The 16,582-nt window shown below is 44.6% G+C and overlaps 1 protein-coding gene across 3 annotated transcripts in view; it reads right to left on the bottom strand.

Moving 5' to 3' along the window:
- Positions 1-16,179, bottom strand: part of C12H8orf58 (chromosome 12 C8orf58 homolog) — a 31,534-nt gene extending 15,355 nt beyond the window's left edge. Inside the window, exon 1 of one of the 3 annotated variants that reach the window (XM_060250824.1) lies at positions 15,359-16,179. In XM_060250824.1, coding sequence (XP_060106807.1) covers positions 15,359-15,923 — 565 coding nt within the window. In that variant the 5' untranslated portion in view covers positions 15,924-16,179. The remainder of the gene's footprint in view (positions 1-15,358) is intronic. The other 2 variants (XM_060250822.1, XM_060250823.1) reach the window with 2 other exon arrangements.
- Positions 16,180-16,582: the final 403 nt, after the last annotated feature.

Consider the following 16,582-nt stretch of genomic DNA (forward strand, 5'->3'; position numbering starts at 1 on the left):
TAGAAAAAAAGAGAGAGGTGGATTTTTTGCAGCAGAGAGAACTGCTGAGGAAAGGTTTGTGCAAAGAATAAACATTGCATATGGACTTTGGGATGGCATGTGCCACCCACCGCTGATACCCCACACCCAAGCTCCTTTCACAAAGGTGTGTGCCTTTTAGTGGCTCATTTAAAAGGATGACTGTTGTGGCAACAAGAGATCTTTATGTAAACTTCCATTCTTACCAGCCTTGACCCACAAGTGAATTTCTGTCATTCTGCTTCCCCACAGACACTATTTTTAGCCCAGAAAACAAACTTAAACACATTTCTACAAAAGCTGGTCTCACGGTGAACACTCCCGAAGTGGACTAAGTTGGTAGTGTAGTGTGATTAGGGTGTTGGGCAAGGCCATGGGTGATCAGGCCCAAATCCCTGCTCACCATGTAAACCTCACTTTCTTTCAGCTTAAGGTGAAGGAATTTTGTGAGGCTAAAACGGAGGAAGAGAAACCTATTCCACCCTGAGCTCCTTAGAGGAAGGGCGGGATAAAAACACAATGAATGAATAATAAACTTCTCCATCAATTATCTTCTGTCAAGGCCCTACCCTCTTTACCACCCACCTTCTGAGATGACACAAGTGGTCTGGTCACCAGAGATTACTACCTTCTCTATGGTGGCACCTCAACTATAGAACAACTTCCTTACTTCAACCAGGGTTGCCAAGTCTGTGTTGGAAAATACCTGGAGACTTTGGGAGTGGATCCGGTAGAGAGTGGAGCCTCAATATGGTACAATGTCCTAGAGTCCACCCTTCAAAGCAGCCATTTCCTCCAGGGGAGCTGATCATTGCCAGCTGGAGATCAGTTGTAAAAGTGGGAGATCTCTAGGCCCTACCTGGAGGCTGGTAACCCTAATTTCAACTCACCTGTTGACTTGCTTATCAAGCTTCAGATGTCAGCTCAACACATTTTTTTGTTCACCCAGGATTTTTTCTGGATTTGCACATTTGCTATTAAAGGTTTGTTTCCTCACCCCATCTTCTCATCTTGCTCCTTAATTTGGTGTAGTGATCAGAGACTAAAACCACCTCAGTCCAAGCACTCCCGTACCCATAAAACTCCCAGGGTGACCTTGGGCCAGTCACATACTCAGTTTAACCTCCTCACAGGATTACTATGACAATGGAATGGAAAAGGGTGTACCACGTACCTTGCCCTGAGCTCCTTGGAAGGAAGGCGAGATTAAAAAATGTAATGTCTACATTTTATCTAGTTATTTTTTTCCAGGGTGATGTTTGAATATATAACTGATGGTCAACTGGTATATTACTGGTGTTTTACTGGCAAAAATGTCTTGAGTTTTTGAATTATAACCTCAGAAGTCATCATAATGAGAAGTGGGGCAAAAATCTATTGAACAAATAAATGGCCATATTCAAGGCCAGCTTTATAACAAGACAAAGGCCTGGGAGAGGAAATGGATGGAGGGGGCTCAACAGTTGCCACCACACTCCTCTTCTGCTGCACCCTCCTTTCCCACACAGAAGCCAAATATGTGCATGCCCAATAGGGTTTCTTGAACTCTTGCAATTGCGTGAAAATTCAGAAAGTCCAACTGGGCATGTGCTCTTTGCTGCAGTGTCTTGCTGAGGAGATATTTGTACCAAAGATTTCTCATCTCACAGCACGCTCTCATAACAATGATACGAAGTTCCGTTGTTTTAACCTTGGTGATGCTAGAATGGCCAACTGTAGCCTGTAACTAGAGTTGCCAATTCATCGTAACCTGGAGATCCAACACATCCTGCACGATTCCAAGGCAGTGGCAGCATAGGCAGCCAGCCACTGGATTTTCTTCACTATTCCTCATAGACCCCTCACCCACCATTTTCTTCTACTACCTGAAGCAAGAACTTCAGTTTTTACTACACAATGAGTAGGGGAAACAAAAGGACAGATGGAGGAATTAGGGGGAAAGTATAATCATCACATATCTGCTTCCTCAGAATCTTTAAAGGGATAATAAGTACCTTGATTCTGGCAATCTCAGCAACAGATGTCAGAGCCTCTGTAAGAGGTACCTGTGCTGAAAAGTGACTTTCCAGCCAATGCAAGTCATTCTTACAGGCTAAAAAGAGCTTCACTGCTCCAGTTTAGGAAGAATAAAAAATTGGAGGGAGGAATATGTTATTTGCCCCAGGGTCTGATAGGGAAAATTCACAGTTGGTAAGATGCACAGATGGTAAGATACAATCTGTTAAGAAATATTTTCTCTCATTTACCTTGGTCACTAAGGTTGCCAATCCCCAGGAGGCGGCAGGGGATCCCCCAGTTTGAAGGCCCTCCCCATGCTTCAAAGTCATCAGAAAGCAGGAGGGGGGGGGGAAGAGAATGTCTGCTGGGCACTCCATTATTCCCTACAGAGACAGATTCTCGTAGGGTATAATGGAGAATTGATCCATGGGTATTTGGGGCTTTTTTGGGGGGGGGGGTTGTTTTTTGAGTTAGGTGCACCAAATTTTCAGCATAGCATTCAGTGCCTCTCATCAAAAGACTCTCCATGTTTCAAAAAGATTGGACAAGGCAGTACAGTTCTATGAGCCCCAAAAGAAGGTGCCCCTATTCATTATCTGCAATGGAGGGAAGACATTTAAAAGGTGCGTGGTCCCTTTAAATGTGATGGCCAGAACTCCCTTTGGAGTTCAATTATGTTTGTCACATCCTTGCTACTGGCTCCACCCCCAACGTCTCCTGCCTCCACCTCCAAAGTCCCCAGATATTTCTTGAATTGGACTTGGCAACCCTATGGTCATTATGCTCTAGTCTATTCAAACCCTGTCTCCAACAGAATCTCATCCACACTTTTAGCAAGCCTTTCTCTCTGACACCCTACCTGCAATAGTAATAGCCTACACTACAGTGTTGTACACTGTACACTACACTACAGAGATAATACAACAACTGCTTAAAGTTCTCAAAGGCACTAAAAAAAGCTACATATTGTTATAACAATCCATTAAGATTTTTTCTCAGCTTGCTAAAAAGATTACTTATGCATACTATTTCTAAACCCAGATACCTCACCTCCACCTACTGACAGATATGCATATATTTCTTAGTAGCATGTAGCCTTTCTTTCAAATCTGTTATTCAGTAAAAAGAAAGGCTTTTATAATTTTTACTGCATAAATGTGATAATGCCACTTCATATTCTGAGATATACATAATGCATTTCAACTTCTTCATATGGTTTCTTCATGCAGTTTCAAAACCCAATCCTTCTTTAAGTAAAGTTTAGGCTTGTTTAAAAAAAATTGAAATTGTAATTTTGATTTAAGCAGCATAATTTTTGCTCCCTCAATTTGATCTTCCTGCCTCCCTCCATAGGATTTGTATTGTATTGTTTCTGGCCCTCACTATAAAAATACATTTAAACCTGATCCTATACCTATTGTCATCCAGATTCTAATATGCCAAGCGCCTCCCAATAGTTCAGCAACCTTCCAATACCATGCCCTCATCGGCACAGTTCAGCTGGTTGTGTTTTCACTGGGTCCAAATACTTATCCACTTTGTTCTTTTCTTCCTGCCACACATTTCTGAATGTTCATTTTATTCCTGACCTGCTTGCTCTTCTGAGTCACATTATACAAAAGTTGCCCAAGTAGGTCAGCACATACACTCCTGGTAGACACATCCACCATCCTGCTTGACATCCCCTCCTTAAATTCCAAACCCTTTCCGGTTCTCTCCTACCAGGAATAGGAAAACTACTGACTACAAAGAATCATATTTGCAAGAGAACATAGTCTCCCAACTCAGAAGAGTGTCAAGGCTTTCACTGTGAAGGCACTTATTTTGCACCCATTCCTTTTTAATGTTTTTTTTTTAAAGAAAGCAGGCCTAAATCAAATTCTGTTTTGAAGAGGCTTTAGAAGTTTGTTATGGTTTACCCTACCTTTCTCTGAGGACTCAAGGCTGGATTACAAAGAAACACTGAGTTGTGGGGAGGGGGGAGAATAAAAAAAAACATAAAACATTCGCAATCTGATCTGCCTCTAATACATTACTGCAGAGATGTACCATTTCTTTAGCCTCCAAAGGTGGTTCTCTAAAATACATCTTTACATGTCATGTGAAATGAAAGTACCCTGAAATGAAAATACCACGCACACAGATCATTCTACCTCTGAAAATGCCCTTGCCCAATACTGAATCCGTTTGAAAGAGGACATGTTGAGGAGACAGATATACAACTGGCACACAGGAGTATGGTTTAATACTGCTGATCTGTTCAAGGTTTAAGATTTTGCTCATTTTAGCAGTTATCATCAACTGTTTGCATCTATCTGAAAGTGGATTTAAATTTTAACACACTTTTTTGTTTGATATCAGCACTACTATCTTTGATCAATTTTCTATCTCTTTAAACTGTTATTGTTCTCTCAGATATGGCAGTTTGGATGGTGAAATGCTGCAAATAGTTAAGAAGAAGAAGATATTGGATTTATATCCCACCCTCCACTCCAAAGAGTCTCAGAGCGGCTCACAATCTCCTTTACCTTCCTCCCCCACAATAGTCACCCTGTGAGGTGGGTGGGGCTGGAGAGGGCTCTCACAGCAGCTGCCCTTTCAAGGACAACCTCTGCCAGAGCTATGGCTGACCCAAGGCCATGCTAGCAGGTGCAAGTGGAGGAGTGGGGAATCAAACCTGGTTCTCCCAGATAAGAGTCCACACACTTTACTACACCAAACCAGCTCTCACCAAAGACAGCCACACATATGTACAATGCTTACAATCCTCAGCTTCCCTGCAATGACACAATTAAACAAGTTAAGGTATGCTGTGGATCTGTCCTGTAACCTTCCTGCTTACATCCCAGCAGGGCTGGATTAACAATTAGGCCAAGTAGGCACTGGCCTATGGGACCCCGTGACTTTAGGGACCCCGGGACAACTCCCCCCCCCCCTGGTTTCAGCCCTCCCAGCTTGCACTCACAGCCAGCAACTGAGCCGCTTTTTGCCCAACTTGCCTGGTGCAGCTGCTGCTGGCAACATCGCCAAGTTTGCCTCTCTCTGCCTCTTCCCTGCAGTTTTGTCAAAGGGGCTTTTGAGAAGGTGCCTGCAGGCGGGCCATGGGCAGTGGGGCAGGTGCTCAGACTCTGAGATAATTTGCAAGGGGCCCCCAAGATTTCAACTGTCTAGGGGCCCCCACAGGGTTTAATCCAGCATTGCATCCCGGACTTTTAGATCAACAAAGGACAGATGATCTAGAGCTGCCAATCCCTAGTTGGGGGCAGGTGATTTCCTGGTTTGGAGGCCCTCACACCACTTCAGGGTTATCAGAAAGGAGGGGGAAGGAAATTCCACAGGGCACTCCATTATACCCTATGAAGATCAGTTCCCAAAGAATATAATAGAGAATCGATTGATGAGTATCTGGGGCTTGGGGGGGGCCTGTTTTTTAAGGTAGATGCACCAAATTTTCAGCATAGCATCTGATGCCAATCCTCACAACACCCAAGTCTTAAAAAGATTGGACCAGGGCTATACTTCTATGAGCCCCAAAAGAAAGTGCCCCTATCCTTAATTGTTTCCAAATGGAGGGAAAGCATTTAAAAGGTGTATGGTTCCTTTAAATGTGGTGGCCAGAACTCCCTTTGGAGTTCAGTTGTGCTTATCACATTCTTGCTCTTGGCTCCACCCCCAAAGTCCCCAGATATTTCTTGAGTCAGACCTGGCAACCCTGGACAGATCTCACTTGACTATCATCTAAAGTGGCCCTGACTGTTTAGATTCCTGTGGTCTTGACCCCTCAACCTTCTCTGTATTCATAGACTGCCACACAGCAATCTCAGTGTCTTATTGGGAACATGAGACTCTTCATAATGTACAGTTTCAGGTAAACTCTCTGGACCAGGAAATACTTTTACAAGTTCTTTAATCTATAAAAAGGAACACTAGCACTAAAGCTAAGAATACAATCACGTTTTTTGTTCACAAAAGGAAATACATTAGGATTGAAGCAGTTTATCATTCTAGTTGACAGAGGAAGAAAAGAGTGGATACTCCATGGAGGGATAGACCTGTTAGTGTATATTTGCCACAATAATTCAATTGGAATGTGGATGTAGATAATACTGGGCACTAGGGATATTTTCATTCTCTGCTAGAGTTGCCAACTCTGGATTGAAAAATTCCTGGAGATTTGGGGCAGGGCAGCCTGGGAAAGGTAGGATAGAATCTGCCCCCTAAGGCAGCTGTTTTCTCTAAAGGGCCTGATCTGTCACCTGGAAATTGGCAACCCTACTTATGAAGTTCCAGGAGGCATATGGCTGATTACAGTTCAAAACAGAATGCTAGGTCAGATGTTCATTGATATTTATGCATTTAGCTCTCACAACAAATTCCATAGCAAGATGTCCATTTTCTTCCTTGCTAATAACTAGCAAACTGTTTATTACCAACACATACGCACAAAGACAAACAGTCACAATTGTTGTTGCTGCAGCATCCCACATCCTGCCTAAAACACACACATCAGTATGGGATACACATGCACAAGGAGCCAAACTGCATTCCTGACTACTGAAAACATCCCTTGCTCCAAGGGATCTCTCAGAATTACAGCTCATCTCCAGACTACAGAGATCAGCTGCCTTGGAGAAAGTGGATTCTTTGGAGGATGGATTTCTATGGCACTATACTCCCCTGAGGTCCCTGTCCTCCCCAGGCTCCATCCCCAAACCTCCAGGACTTTCTCAACCTGGATCCGGCAACCTGCCCTGCCCATCCGCCTCTGGTAGGCAACCCTACTTGCTCCTCATCATGAAAGTAATCTATTGTGCACCAAATCTAGAATGAGGATCCAGTCTCTAAAACCAGGGATGATTTAGCCTAACTCTTAAGGGGGGGAGGGGGAGAAGTTCCCAAAGAGGAAATCATTGATAGAAAACCAAAATGGGACTCTGCACAAAATCCAAATTTGTTGACAAAATCAATTAATGAAAATTCAGAACATGCAAAAGTCTACTTAAGCATTCCAGCTGTGGTAGGCTGCTGTAGCAAAATTAAACAGGAGCCCAGCAACATCCAGAAGATGAGCAAAATTTATGTCAGCATCAGCTTTCATGAGTCAGAGTTCACTTCCTCAGGCACTCCTATGCAGCTGAGGAAATGAACTCTGACTCACAAAAGCTGATGCTGGCATAAATTTTGCTCTTTGTTCAGATGCTACTGGACTCCTATTTAAGCACATATACCATTTTGCTCAAGGTTGACTCAGCCTTCCATCCTTCTGAGGTAGGTAAAATGAGCACCCAGCTTGCTGGGGGTAAAGTGTAGATGACTGGGGAAGGCAATGGCAAACCACCCTGTAAAAAGTCTGCCAAGAAAACATCATTATGTGACATCATCCCATGGGTCAATAACAACTCAGTGCTTGCACAGGGGTCTCTCTTTTTTAACACCATTTTCATTAAGTATGAACTGAGGAAAGGAGCCTGTTGCCCTAGCGGGGGCAGAAATCTAGCAACTGGCTCTTTGAAAAAAGAACCCAGGAGGACTGAAACCACTGTAATAGATACTGCAAAATGTTCTGCAATTCTGCCAATGCATATCCTATCCTACCTCCAAAATTGTAGCAATTGTAGAGAAGGGGATTTGGACAGAAGCCCCCTAATTTATTTTCAGACAAAAACCATCTAGAAATCCACATTCAATACAAGAACACATGCATTTTACCACCTCCAATTTCATTCCTCCCCTCCCCAAGATAACCAAGCAGTTCTGTAAAATGTCAAAACTCCTTCCTGAACATGTCCTCCAACAGCTAATTGTACATACTGCAGCTGTAGCCAAACACATAGGCAGCCTACACCAGTTCTATGCTTCTCAGCCCACAGCATTCCTAAGTGCTGTGGAAACAAACAAACAAGGGATGTGTCTAGTCCTAGACTGCCAAAAAGCCAAATTCCTTCACTGCCTACAGAATATAGTGCTATACAAGACATTACATCGGGTTTCTGCTGGACGTGGGACACTATGGAATGTAGGTTTGCCAATCTCCAGGTGGGGTTTGGGGATCTCCCAGAATTACAGGTGATTTCTATGTGATGGGTCAGTTCCCCTGGAGAATACTGCTGCTTTGGAAGGGGACCACTGTGCCATTATACCCTGCCCTCCCCAGATCTCCAGAAATTTCCCAACTTGGATCTGGCAACCCTAATGGAATGGCTGGCCCTGTTCTCCCCCCACTCACAACCCTTGACTCCCACATGCCCACAAAGCAAACAGATGCAAACAGTGATATTTCTTCCTCTCCCATTGCCATCCTCAAACATAAACTCCAATTGGCAAGTCAGGACAGTACAGTTCCACTGAAGTACAGAAGAATGCATTGCCCAGGGAAGGCCCTGAAGCAAGATAGCCAGGAAGGCTGCATAACTATTTACAGAAGGCCAAGGGAGGAATGCATCTGCCATCACCTTGCAATTTGGAATGTAATTGCAACCTGCAAAACCAGCACAGCTCTGTCAAGAGCCTCCAGTCCTACTTGTCAGGCTTCAGAGGCCTCCACTCTCTAGGGTCAGCCAAATGTGTAAGAAGAGGGCAGGGGAAGATAGGCAGGTCCTCAGTGGAAATGAAAGATGCCCTGTTTGAGCCACAAGGGCTGGCAGCAGCCCATGTCTCTCCAGAGGGCACAGATCCAAAATTCATCTCTTCTTCCTCCAAACTGTAGCCATCTACTTGTATGAGTTCCTGACTTCTGAACAGTGAGGACCAACAGTTTGGGAGTAATGGAATTGAGCCATCTACTTGTATGAGTTCCTGACTTCTGAACAGTGAGGACCAACAGTTTGGGAGTAATGGAATTGAGCCATCTACTTGTATAAGTTCCTGCCTTCTGAACAGTTGAGAACGACAGCTTGTGAGTAATGGAATTATACCTAATCTGCCAGCTGCATCTCTATCTAGACAGTACAGTGTTGTTTGTCATACCTGGGGAATGGATCTTGTGGTTTCATCCTGTGGTGTGCTGTATCTTGAAGCGTGCTTGGGAAGCAAGGATTTGTGTGACAAGACCAGCGGATTCACACACACAATCATTGCAGAGTGATTCATTATCTTTCGCCATTATGTGGTTCAGCAACATAACAGCAGAGATAAATTGCTATTGATTTGCCTCATGTTACCTTTCATTAGGTACAGTGCTTTGCAATGAATCTTTCAGCTATCAGTTATAAAGTACACATTAGAAAAATCAGAATATATACACACATGTAAACCCAGGCTTAAAGTTTTGTAACATTTCCATGTCTCTTTCCTAATTAAGATGCAGAGTGATGCTAATAACAATGGAAATTATTGGGCTAGCCACAGAACCAAACCCTGTATGTGCATTGCATTTACTTGGCCAAAATCCCGCTGTATTATGAAATTCTCATCTAAGAGACACATGCTTTCATAGGCCAGCCTTGGGATGATGTTATTTATACATATTTACTAAGAAAGAAATCCAACGTTCTGTGGGGTTTACATCCTCATAAATGGCACAGGGCTGGACTTTAGTCTTAACATTTAGTCTATGAAGAAAACCAAAGTTTCCTTTCCTCTGAGCATTCAGAACACAGTTACTTTCTACAGAGTCGGAATGTTGTTCCATCTGTCTGGCGGCAGCCCTTTAGGGGCTCAGGTGGAGAAGGATCTTTCCCAAAAAGTCTTCAAGATCCTTTACCTGGAGATGCCATGGGTTGAATCTGGACATTGCTTGTAGTCCAGTTCTCTGCTCCTAAGAGACAAACCTACAAGTTTGGGGAGGGGGTTGTTGCCATTGCACAAGTCAATAAAATGCATAGCCAGACAGGTTAAAACTAAAAAGTTACAGGCCCAGCCCTGACCTGGATAGCCCAGGCTAGCCCGATCTCATCAGATATCAGAAGCTAATCAGGGTCGACTCTTGGATGAGACAGAGACCTCCTTGAAATACCAGCAGACAGGAGGACAGGGGCAGGCTTTACTCAGTCACTTTGCTGAATATCTTCCAAGCCCCCAGTAGGGATAGGTCACTAAAGGTCACCATGACTTCACACACACATAAACCATTCCCTGACATGCTTGCTTTCTACATGCAGGTAATTATTTGTTTTAAGAAGTTCCTTACCTGTACTGGAAAGTGGAACAGCACTGACACATGTTTGCTAACTTAGTGAGAACTAGACTAGGAACATTGCCCAGGATGAGGTGTGGCCTGCACTGCCTATTTCTTGTACATTCTTACAGAAGATGTTGCACACTGATTCTGGAACTAAATGTCCCTGAACGCTTGGCCTCATCTTTGGGGGTCATGAATAAAGAGCCAGTGATTATATACCAATAGCCTGATTCAGTAAGCAACATCATACAAACAGTTTAGTTTATTTATATCCTACTTTTTCCTCCCAAAGCAGCTTACCTTTCTCTCTTCTCTTCATTTTATCTTCACAACAAACTTGAGAGGTAGGTTAGGCTGAGACTGTGTGACTGGCCCAAGGTCATCCAGCAAGATTCCATGGTAAAATAGGGATTTGAACCTGGGTTTCCCAAATCTTAGACACTTTAACCACTATAGCACAGTGGCTCCCCAAATATTCCATTGCACAGTTACAGCTATGGAAATTCAATAAGTAGCCAAGCCTATAGATATAACACACTGGGAGGGATACACCTCTCTGTGTGTGTGTGTTTTACTCACTCACCCCTGAGACCTTATTTGGGAAGCACTGGAAATACTTATGAAAGAACTTCTCTTTTGGAATGAATTAAATGCTTAAGCCTAAATGTATGTGTATTTTTATGCAAGATAATCCAGGTAATTTAACTCCTGTGTATACTGTATACCTAAAATCAGATTTTCAGACTTTGAATGTGACCAATTTTATCCACACTATTCTATGATATATCATAATACTCTATTGAATAGTTCAATGTCTTCAGCATTCTAAAGGTGCTTAATATCAAAATACACTGCTAGCCCTATTATGAAGATGTTTGGGTTCCATTATATACAAAATTTGTGCTGTACATTTTTATTGTCTCCTGCTTCTCAAACGGCAAAAACTAAGATAAATAGCAAGGTAGGGTGTAGCAGGTCACAGCTCCCTCTCTCTTAATTTGTGAGTATATCTGCAGTTTTGTGCAGTGGTTAAGAGCATGCACTCTAATGTGTTTGATTCTCCACTCCTCCACACGCAGCTGCTGGGTGACCTTGGGCAAGCCAGAGTTCTCTCAAGAGCAGATCTTGAAGAGATCTCTCAGCCCCACCTATCTCACAGGGTGTCTGTTGTGGGGAGAAGAAGGGAAAGAAACTGTAAGCCACTCTGAGAGTCCAAGTGAAGGGTGGGGTATAAATCCAGTCTCCTCCTCCTCTTTCCCCCTCTGCAGCAAACAAAGGCATTTATGCTTCTTAATTCCACAAATACACTAACTAGTGCAATTTGATAGGGTAAATTATAAATTATTGAAATAAGTTTAGGTTTAATAAAGAATTGCAAATATTTTGCTATTTCCCTCAAATTCCATTTTTTTACTGGAGGAAAAAGTCATTTTCTTCACGCCTTTAAATTTTCCAGAAATTTCTAACCAAGCTACAAATGAAGATCTATGCACAAGGAGAAAAGCTCTGCTGGCACTAATGAGAATCCTTGTAATGCCAATTGTAAGGAAGAACAGTTCTTTGCTGTGTGGAAACCCCTTGATCTCCATCTACCTGCCTTTTCAGCACATCTCAGTCTGTATAGGAACATAACAACAACTTTCCGTAACATAATTGGGCAGCTCTAACTTTACAAGCCACTGTGTTTGAGTTTGCATTAAGACTGGGTAGAAATGTATTACAAGTAACAAGAGACTATCTAGATTATACATTAATTTATCACCATGTACATCCCTTTGCACAACAGAAATTCTTCCAAAAGACAGTGCAAGTGATGCTGGTCTCTTGCTGCACATAAGGTGGCTGAGCTAGTTTGTCATGTCCATCACGCTTCAAAAATGTGGGGCAAAGGTAAACTACTAAATCTCATGGAAATGAAGTCCAAGAATGCATGTGCTTACAAAAGCCAGCTTACAGTCAACAGAATCACATGGTAAAATTGCCCCCAGGAGTACACCGCCTCCCACTGGAGGTGGGGGTTGCATATTTGAGTGCTCAGTCATCCTCAACTTTCTCTGAACACAGAAAGCTAGCATGGCAAGGGAAAAGGTTCCATTTTGAGTCCATCCTCAAGGGCTTTCCCTCAGCATGCAAAGCCTCCATCCCCAATTGGTCTGAGGAGGAAGCATACAAATCTAAAAAACCTGAAATCCAACCCCATAGTTAGAAGCAGCCCAGCTCACAAACAACTTCAACAGGTGTAAATTGCTGATTGAGTTGATGGAGGCATTCACCCACTTCATGATTTGCAAGGATTCAGGCATTCTTGGGTCTCCCAGATCCTAATGTGACACTCCAATGGCAACATCACACTGGCTTTCACAGTTTATATCGTGATATTCCTGCAAGTAAGTCAGAGCAACCTATATAGGCATCTATCCCATTTCATTCATAAAACCACCTGCTGGGTAGGCAAAGCCAAAGCATAGTACCTTGTTTAAATTCCCACCCCCTAGTAATTTTTATGGCTGAGAAGGTATTTGAGTCCAGGTCTCCCCATTCCATGTCCAGCATTCTATCTAATGATTCCATGCTAACCTCTCCCTCCTCTGCAACAGAAGAGCTAAACAACTTTCTTGGAATTTACCATGGAAGAGATGGTCAATGATAGGACATTTTGGAGGTTATTAACTCATAGGCTCATGAATAAGTCAGAATTATCTTGACAACACAGAGACACAGACAAGTTTAATGTCTAGAAGAATAATTAACACTGAAGCCTCTTATCTGAGCTTTTTTCTTGTAGCCATTAGGGTTAGAACCATCAAGATTCTCAAGGAGCCACCATGACTTCCAGGCACACAAGAACGTATACACAATTTTTTTTTTAAACTCTGCCAGAAGTGACCCTTAGCAGAATTGTAAGCCTATAAAGAAGTGTGCACTCTGTTCAACCAAACTGCAAGCAGCAGAAAGCCAAACTGGTTCTTAAAACTAGTTCTGCAAACTAGAAAGGACAATGAAGCTTCCAGATGAGGCAGCTGTATTGAGGACTTCAATCTATATTACCCTGTTTGAGGGAGGGGTACAAATAGTTATTCAACTTCTGACTAAACAATAATCTTTGACATCCACATTTAAAATTTTAGCCATCTGAAACACCTGCTACCTAACCTCTGGCATGGATGAACTTAACACCAGAGGATTTTCTCCCCCTAAGACATTTTATTAGAGAAGCAGAATAGGTCTAGTGCCTACTTGTGTAAGCACAGGTGGGGGGAAGAACCCTAATTTCAAACAGCAGAAATTATTTTTAATAAAACAAATCACATCTGCATCCCACCCTTCTTCCAAAATGCTCAGGGCAGCATATGTGGGGATGATCCCATGCTATCCTTATAACAACAGTCCTGAGAGGTAGGTTGCTGGAAGATCCCACTATCACCAAGAGAATCCCAAAAGCAAACAAGAATTTTAATTTGTTTCTATCAAGACTGACTAAAATCTAGCCCAATATGCTTACAGTGCCATTCTAAGCAGAATTACATTTTCTAAGGCCATGGGTAGAAAAGAATGTGCCGTCACATCACAACTGACTCAGGGCAACCCCAACCATGGGGGTGTTCAAGGAGAGAGACAAGCAGAGGTGGTTAGCAATTCCTTTGTTCCTTGGTGGTCTGCCATCCAAGCACTGACCATGACCTGCCCAGCTTAGTTCCTAAACTGTGATGAGCTCCGGTCAAACTGGTCTATTCAGGTTGCTTATAATTCAGTTCAAAATGGCACTAATAAACGAGGATCCTGTAATGTGATAGCTTGGAACTAGAAGAAGAGCTTCAGTCCCAAATCTGACCCCCATTTTTATGTCATCTATAACTTTTCTTCCCAGAAAAAGACACCTTGTTAACAAAATCTATTTTGTCTTAAATTAAGAAGTGATCCTTAAAAAATAAACAGGCAGCCAAATGTGATTCGCCTGCTGATTTGTTACTGTAAGCAGGAAGTTAGTGGGAGTTTCATCCATGTATACTAATAAGTGTCCCCCCTTTCACAGCTGCATGCACATGTGAACACTGTTAATGTTGTGAGCTTGTGTTGCATGGTAGCAGAGTGAATTAGATATAACCTTGAAGATTCCTATTCACTTTCCTCTGCTGAGAATTTAGGGCAGCTACCCCTTAGAGCACATCTCAAGGCCACCCTACTGTAGCTCCCCACTCTGGCTAAACTAACCTACCTGGCAGGGCTACTGTAAAGACAGCAGGGGCCCAGTGCCTTCATCATTCAAAGCACTTATAAAATGCAGAGTATTGTTTTAGAAAGCAACCAGAGCTTCTGACATTTTCTTAAGGCACCAAACATGTTTTGCATTTCTCCTTTTTCAAGCTAGCTTAGCTGTGTGCGGAGTACAAAGGATCTAAACATTAACGCACAAGTCATGGACATTAAAAAATAATGCACCTATCTTCAGCACTATTCCTTGGTCCTGTGGGGCCCACTCTTAAATAAAGTGCCCAGAACTGTAACCTGATGATTTATTAAAACATTTATATCTCACCTATCGTTGTGGTTCAAAGCTGGGTTACAATAACAGAAACATTCTAAGTTTAAAACCGAAAAAGAAAAGACAACCCAAATCTCCCCCCCCCCCCCTCAAAAAGATGCCTGCTAATTCTGATCACTCCCACTTTAGCAATTCCCAGAAATTGCAGCCCCAGAACTTCTGTTGACCCAAAGCCTGGAAAGCAGGGTAGGACACCCACCCGCCACCACTCTCCGCTTACAACAATTACAAACGAATACCCATCCAGAAGAAGAAAACTCGTTTAAAAATGAGACCTTTAAGCGTTGTAAGAAAACGTTCAGAAAGGCTTTCCCCTACCAAACCGGCAGGATCAGGCGCCAGAAAGCTCTACAGGACCGGGCATCGCCACCCCTCACCCCGGAGGAAGCCCTGCCTGAGCCGCGCTCCTGCCCCTCTCTGTGCAGCGTTCACACCTGGCCAAGCGCACGTAGCAGGGGGCAAGAGGGGCCCTCGCGCAACACCCCCCCCCCCCCCGCAGGGTAAAGCGCGCTTGGAGCCTCAATCCCGCCTGGAGGCTTCACCCCAGCGCCGAGCGAAGGCTGCGCGCCCGGCAGGTCACTCACGGGGCCCCCATTCCCGCCACTTTGACCCCGCCCCGAGGAGCCCCCACCCAGCCAGACCCCTCGGCTGCGGGGAGAGAGGGAGGGAGGGGGGCTCACCGTGGCTCCACAGCGGCTCCACCGAGAAGCCCCGCCGCCGCTTGAGCATCTCTCGCCAGGAAGGCACAGAGCGGAGCGGAGCAGGTCCCCGGCTCAGCCGGCTGCCTCCCAACTTTTCTTGCGCCGCTGGGCAGGAGAGGAGGGAGGGAGGGGGGCAGAGAGAGCGCGCCTCCCGCTTCCCTCCGCGGGTTATACAGGGAGGGGTCCGAGTGACGTGGCTGGGAGGGGAGGGAGGACATTCCCCGGGGAAACCGCGGGCCCCCCTCCCGCCTCTCCAGAGCCGGGAAAGAGCGCGAGGAGGAGCGCTCGGACGGGGGGACTTGTCGTGGCACGCTGCCCCGCGCCCCGCCCCAAGCAGCAGTTGCGCCGAGATGGGCTTGGCCGGGCTCGTCGGGCACCGAGTGAGAAAGATCGCCAAGGGGGGGGGGGGGGGAGGCGCTTTAGAGCAATCTTCCCAAAACGAAGGAGCGAGTTCAGAGTTCTCGAAAGAGAAGGCTGCAATACATTTATTGCACACCACGGGACATTTTCCGCTTCCTTTCCCTTCTAGAAGCGGCTTTCCCATTCCCGAATCCGGACCTTGCTGCGTCGCAAAGCAAATGTCCTGTTCGAATCCTCCCCTTTTCGGAAACGCTGAAGACTGAGTGGGGCTAGAAAGCAGCAAGAGTGCTCTGCTCAGCGATTCAGATTGCCTTTTCGGGTACTGCCTAAAGTGCGAGATGTAAAAAGTGAGTCACAGAGGAAATCACTGACACCGCTAGAAACAGCGGGATTTAATTTGGAATAAAGAAGACCTGGGCGGCCTTACCAGCTTCTCCCCCGCGACTCCCACTCCGCTTCCTTCCCGCAACTCTTGGGCCGCCTCCCCGCCTGCCCCTCTGCCAATAGTCTGGCGAGCCAGTGCCGTTCACAGGTGAGAATGTTCAGCTTTATGCCAGGAAAAGAACCGGCTGATTGCTGCATATAAAACATCTGCTGGAGAGAGGCAAAGAAATCACACCACTTAACAGCTCTCTCCCTACATCCCCCAATACCACCAGTGGTGGTTTTAGCTAATGTGTAAGGATGAGTCAACTATATTCCAGACAGACTGCATGCTTGACAACATAGAAATTACAGGGCCTGGGGCCTTCCTGGTTATCAAACCACATCTCACTGATACTGCTCACCTGAGCTAGCTGTGTTCTTAGGCAGCCTTATCCTCCTCTGGGCACTGACTGCTCC

The sequence above is a fragment of the Heteronotia binoei genome, chromosome 12, assembly GCF_032191835.1.
Source record: "Heteronotia binoei isolate CCM8104 ecotype False Entrance Well chromosome 12, APGP_CSIRO_Hbin_v1, whole genome shotgun sequence".
Lineage (NCBI taxonomy): Eukaryota > Metazoa > Chordata > Lepidosauria > Squamata > Gekkonidae > Heteronotia > Heteronotia binoei.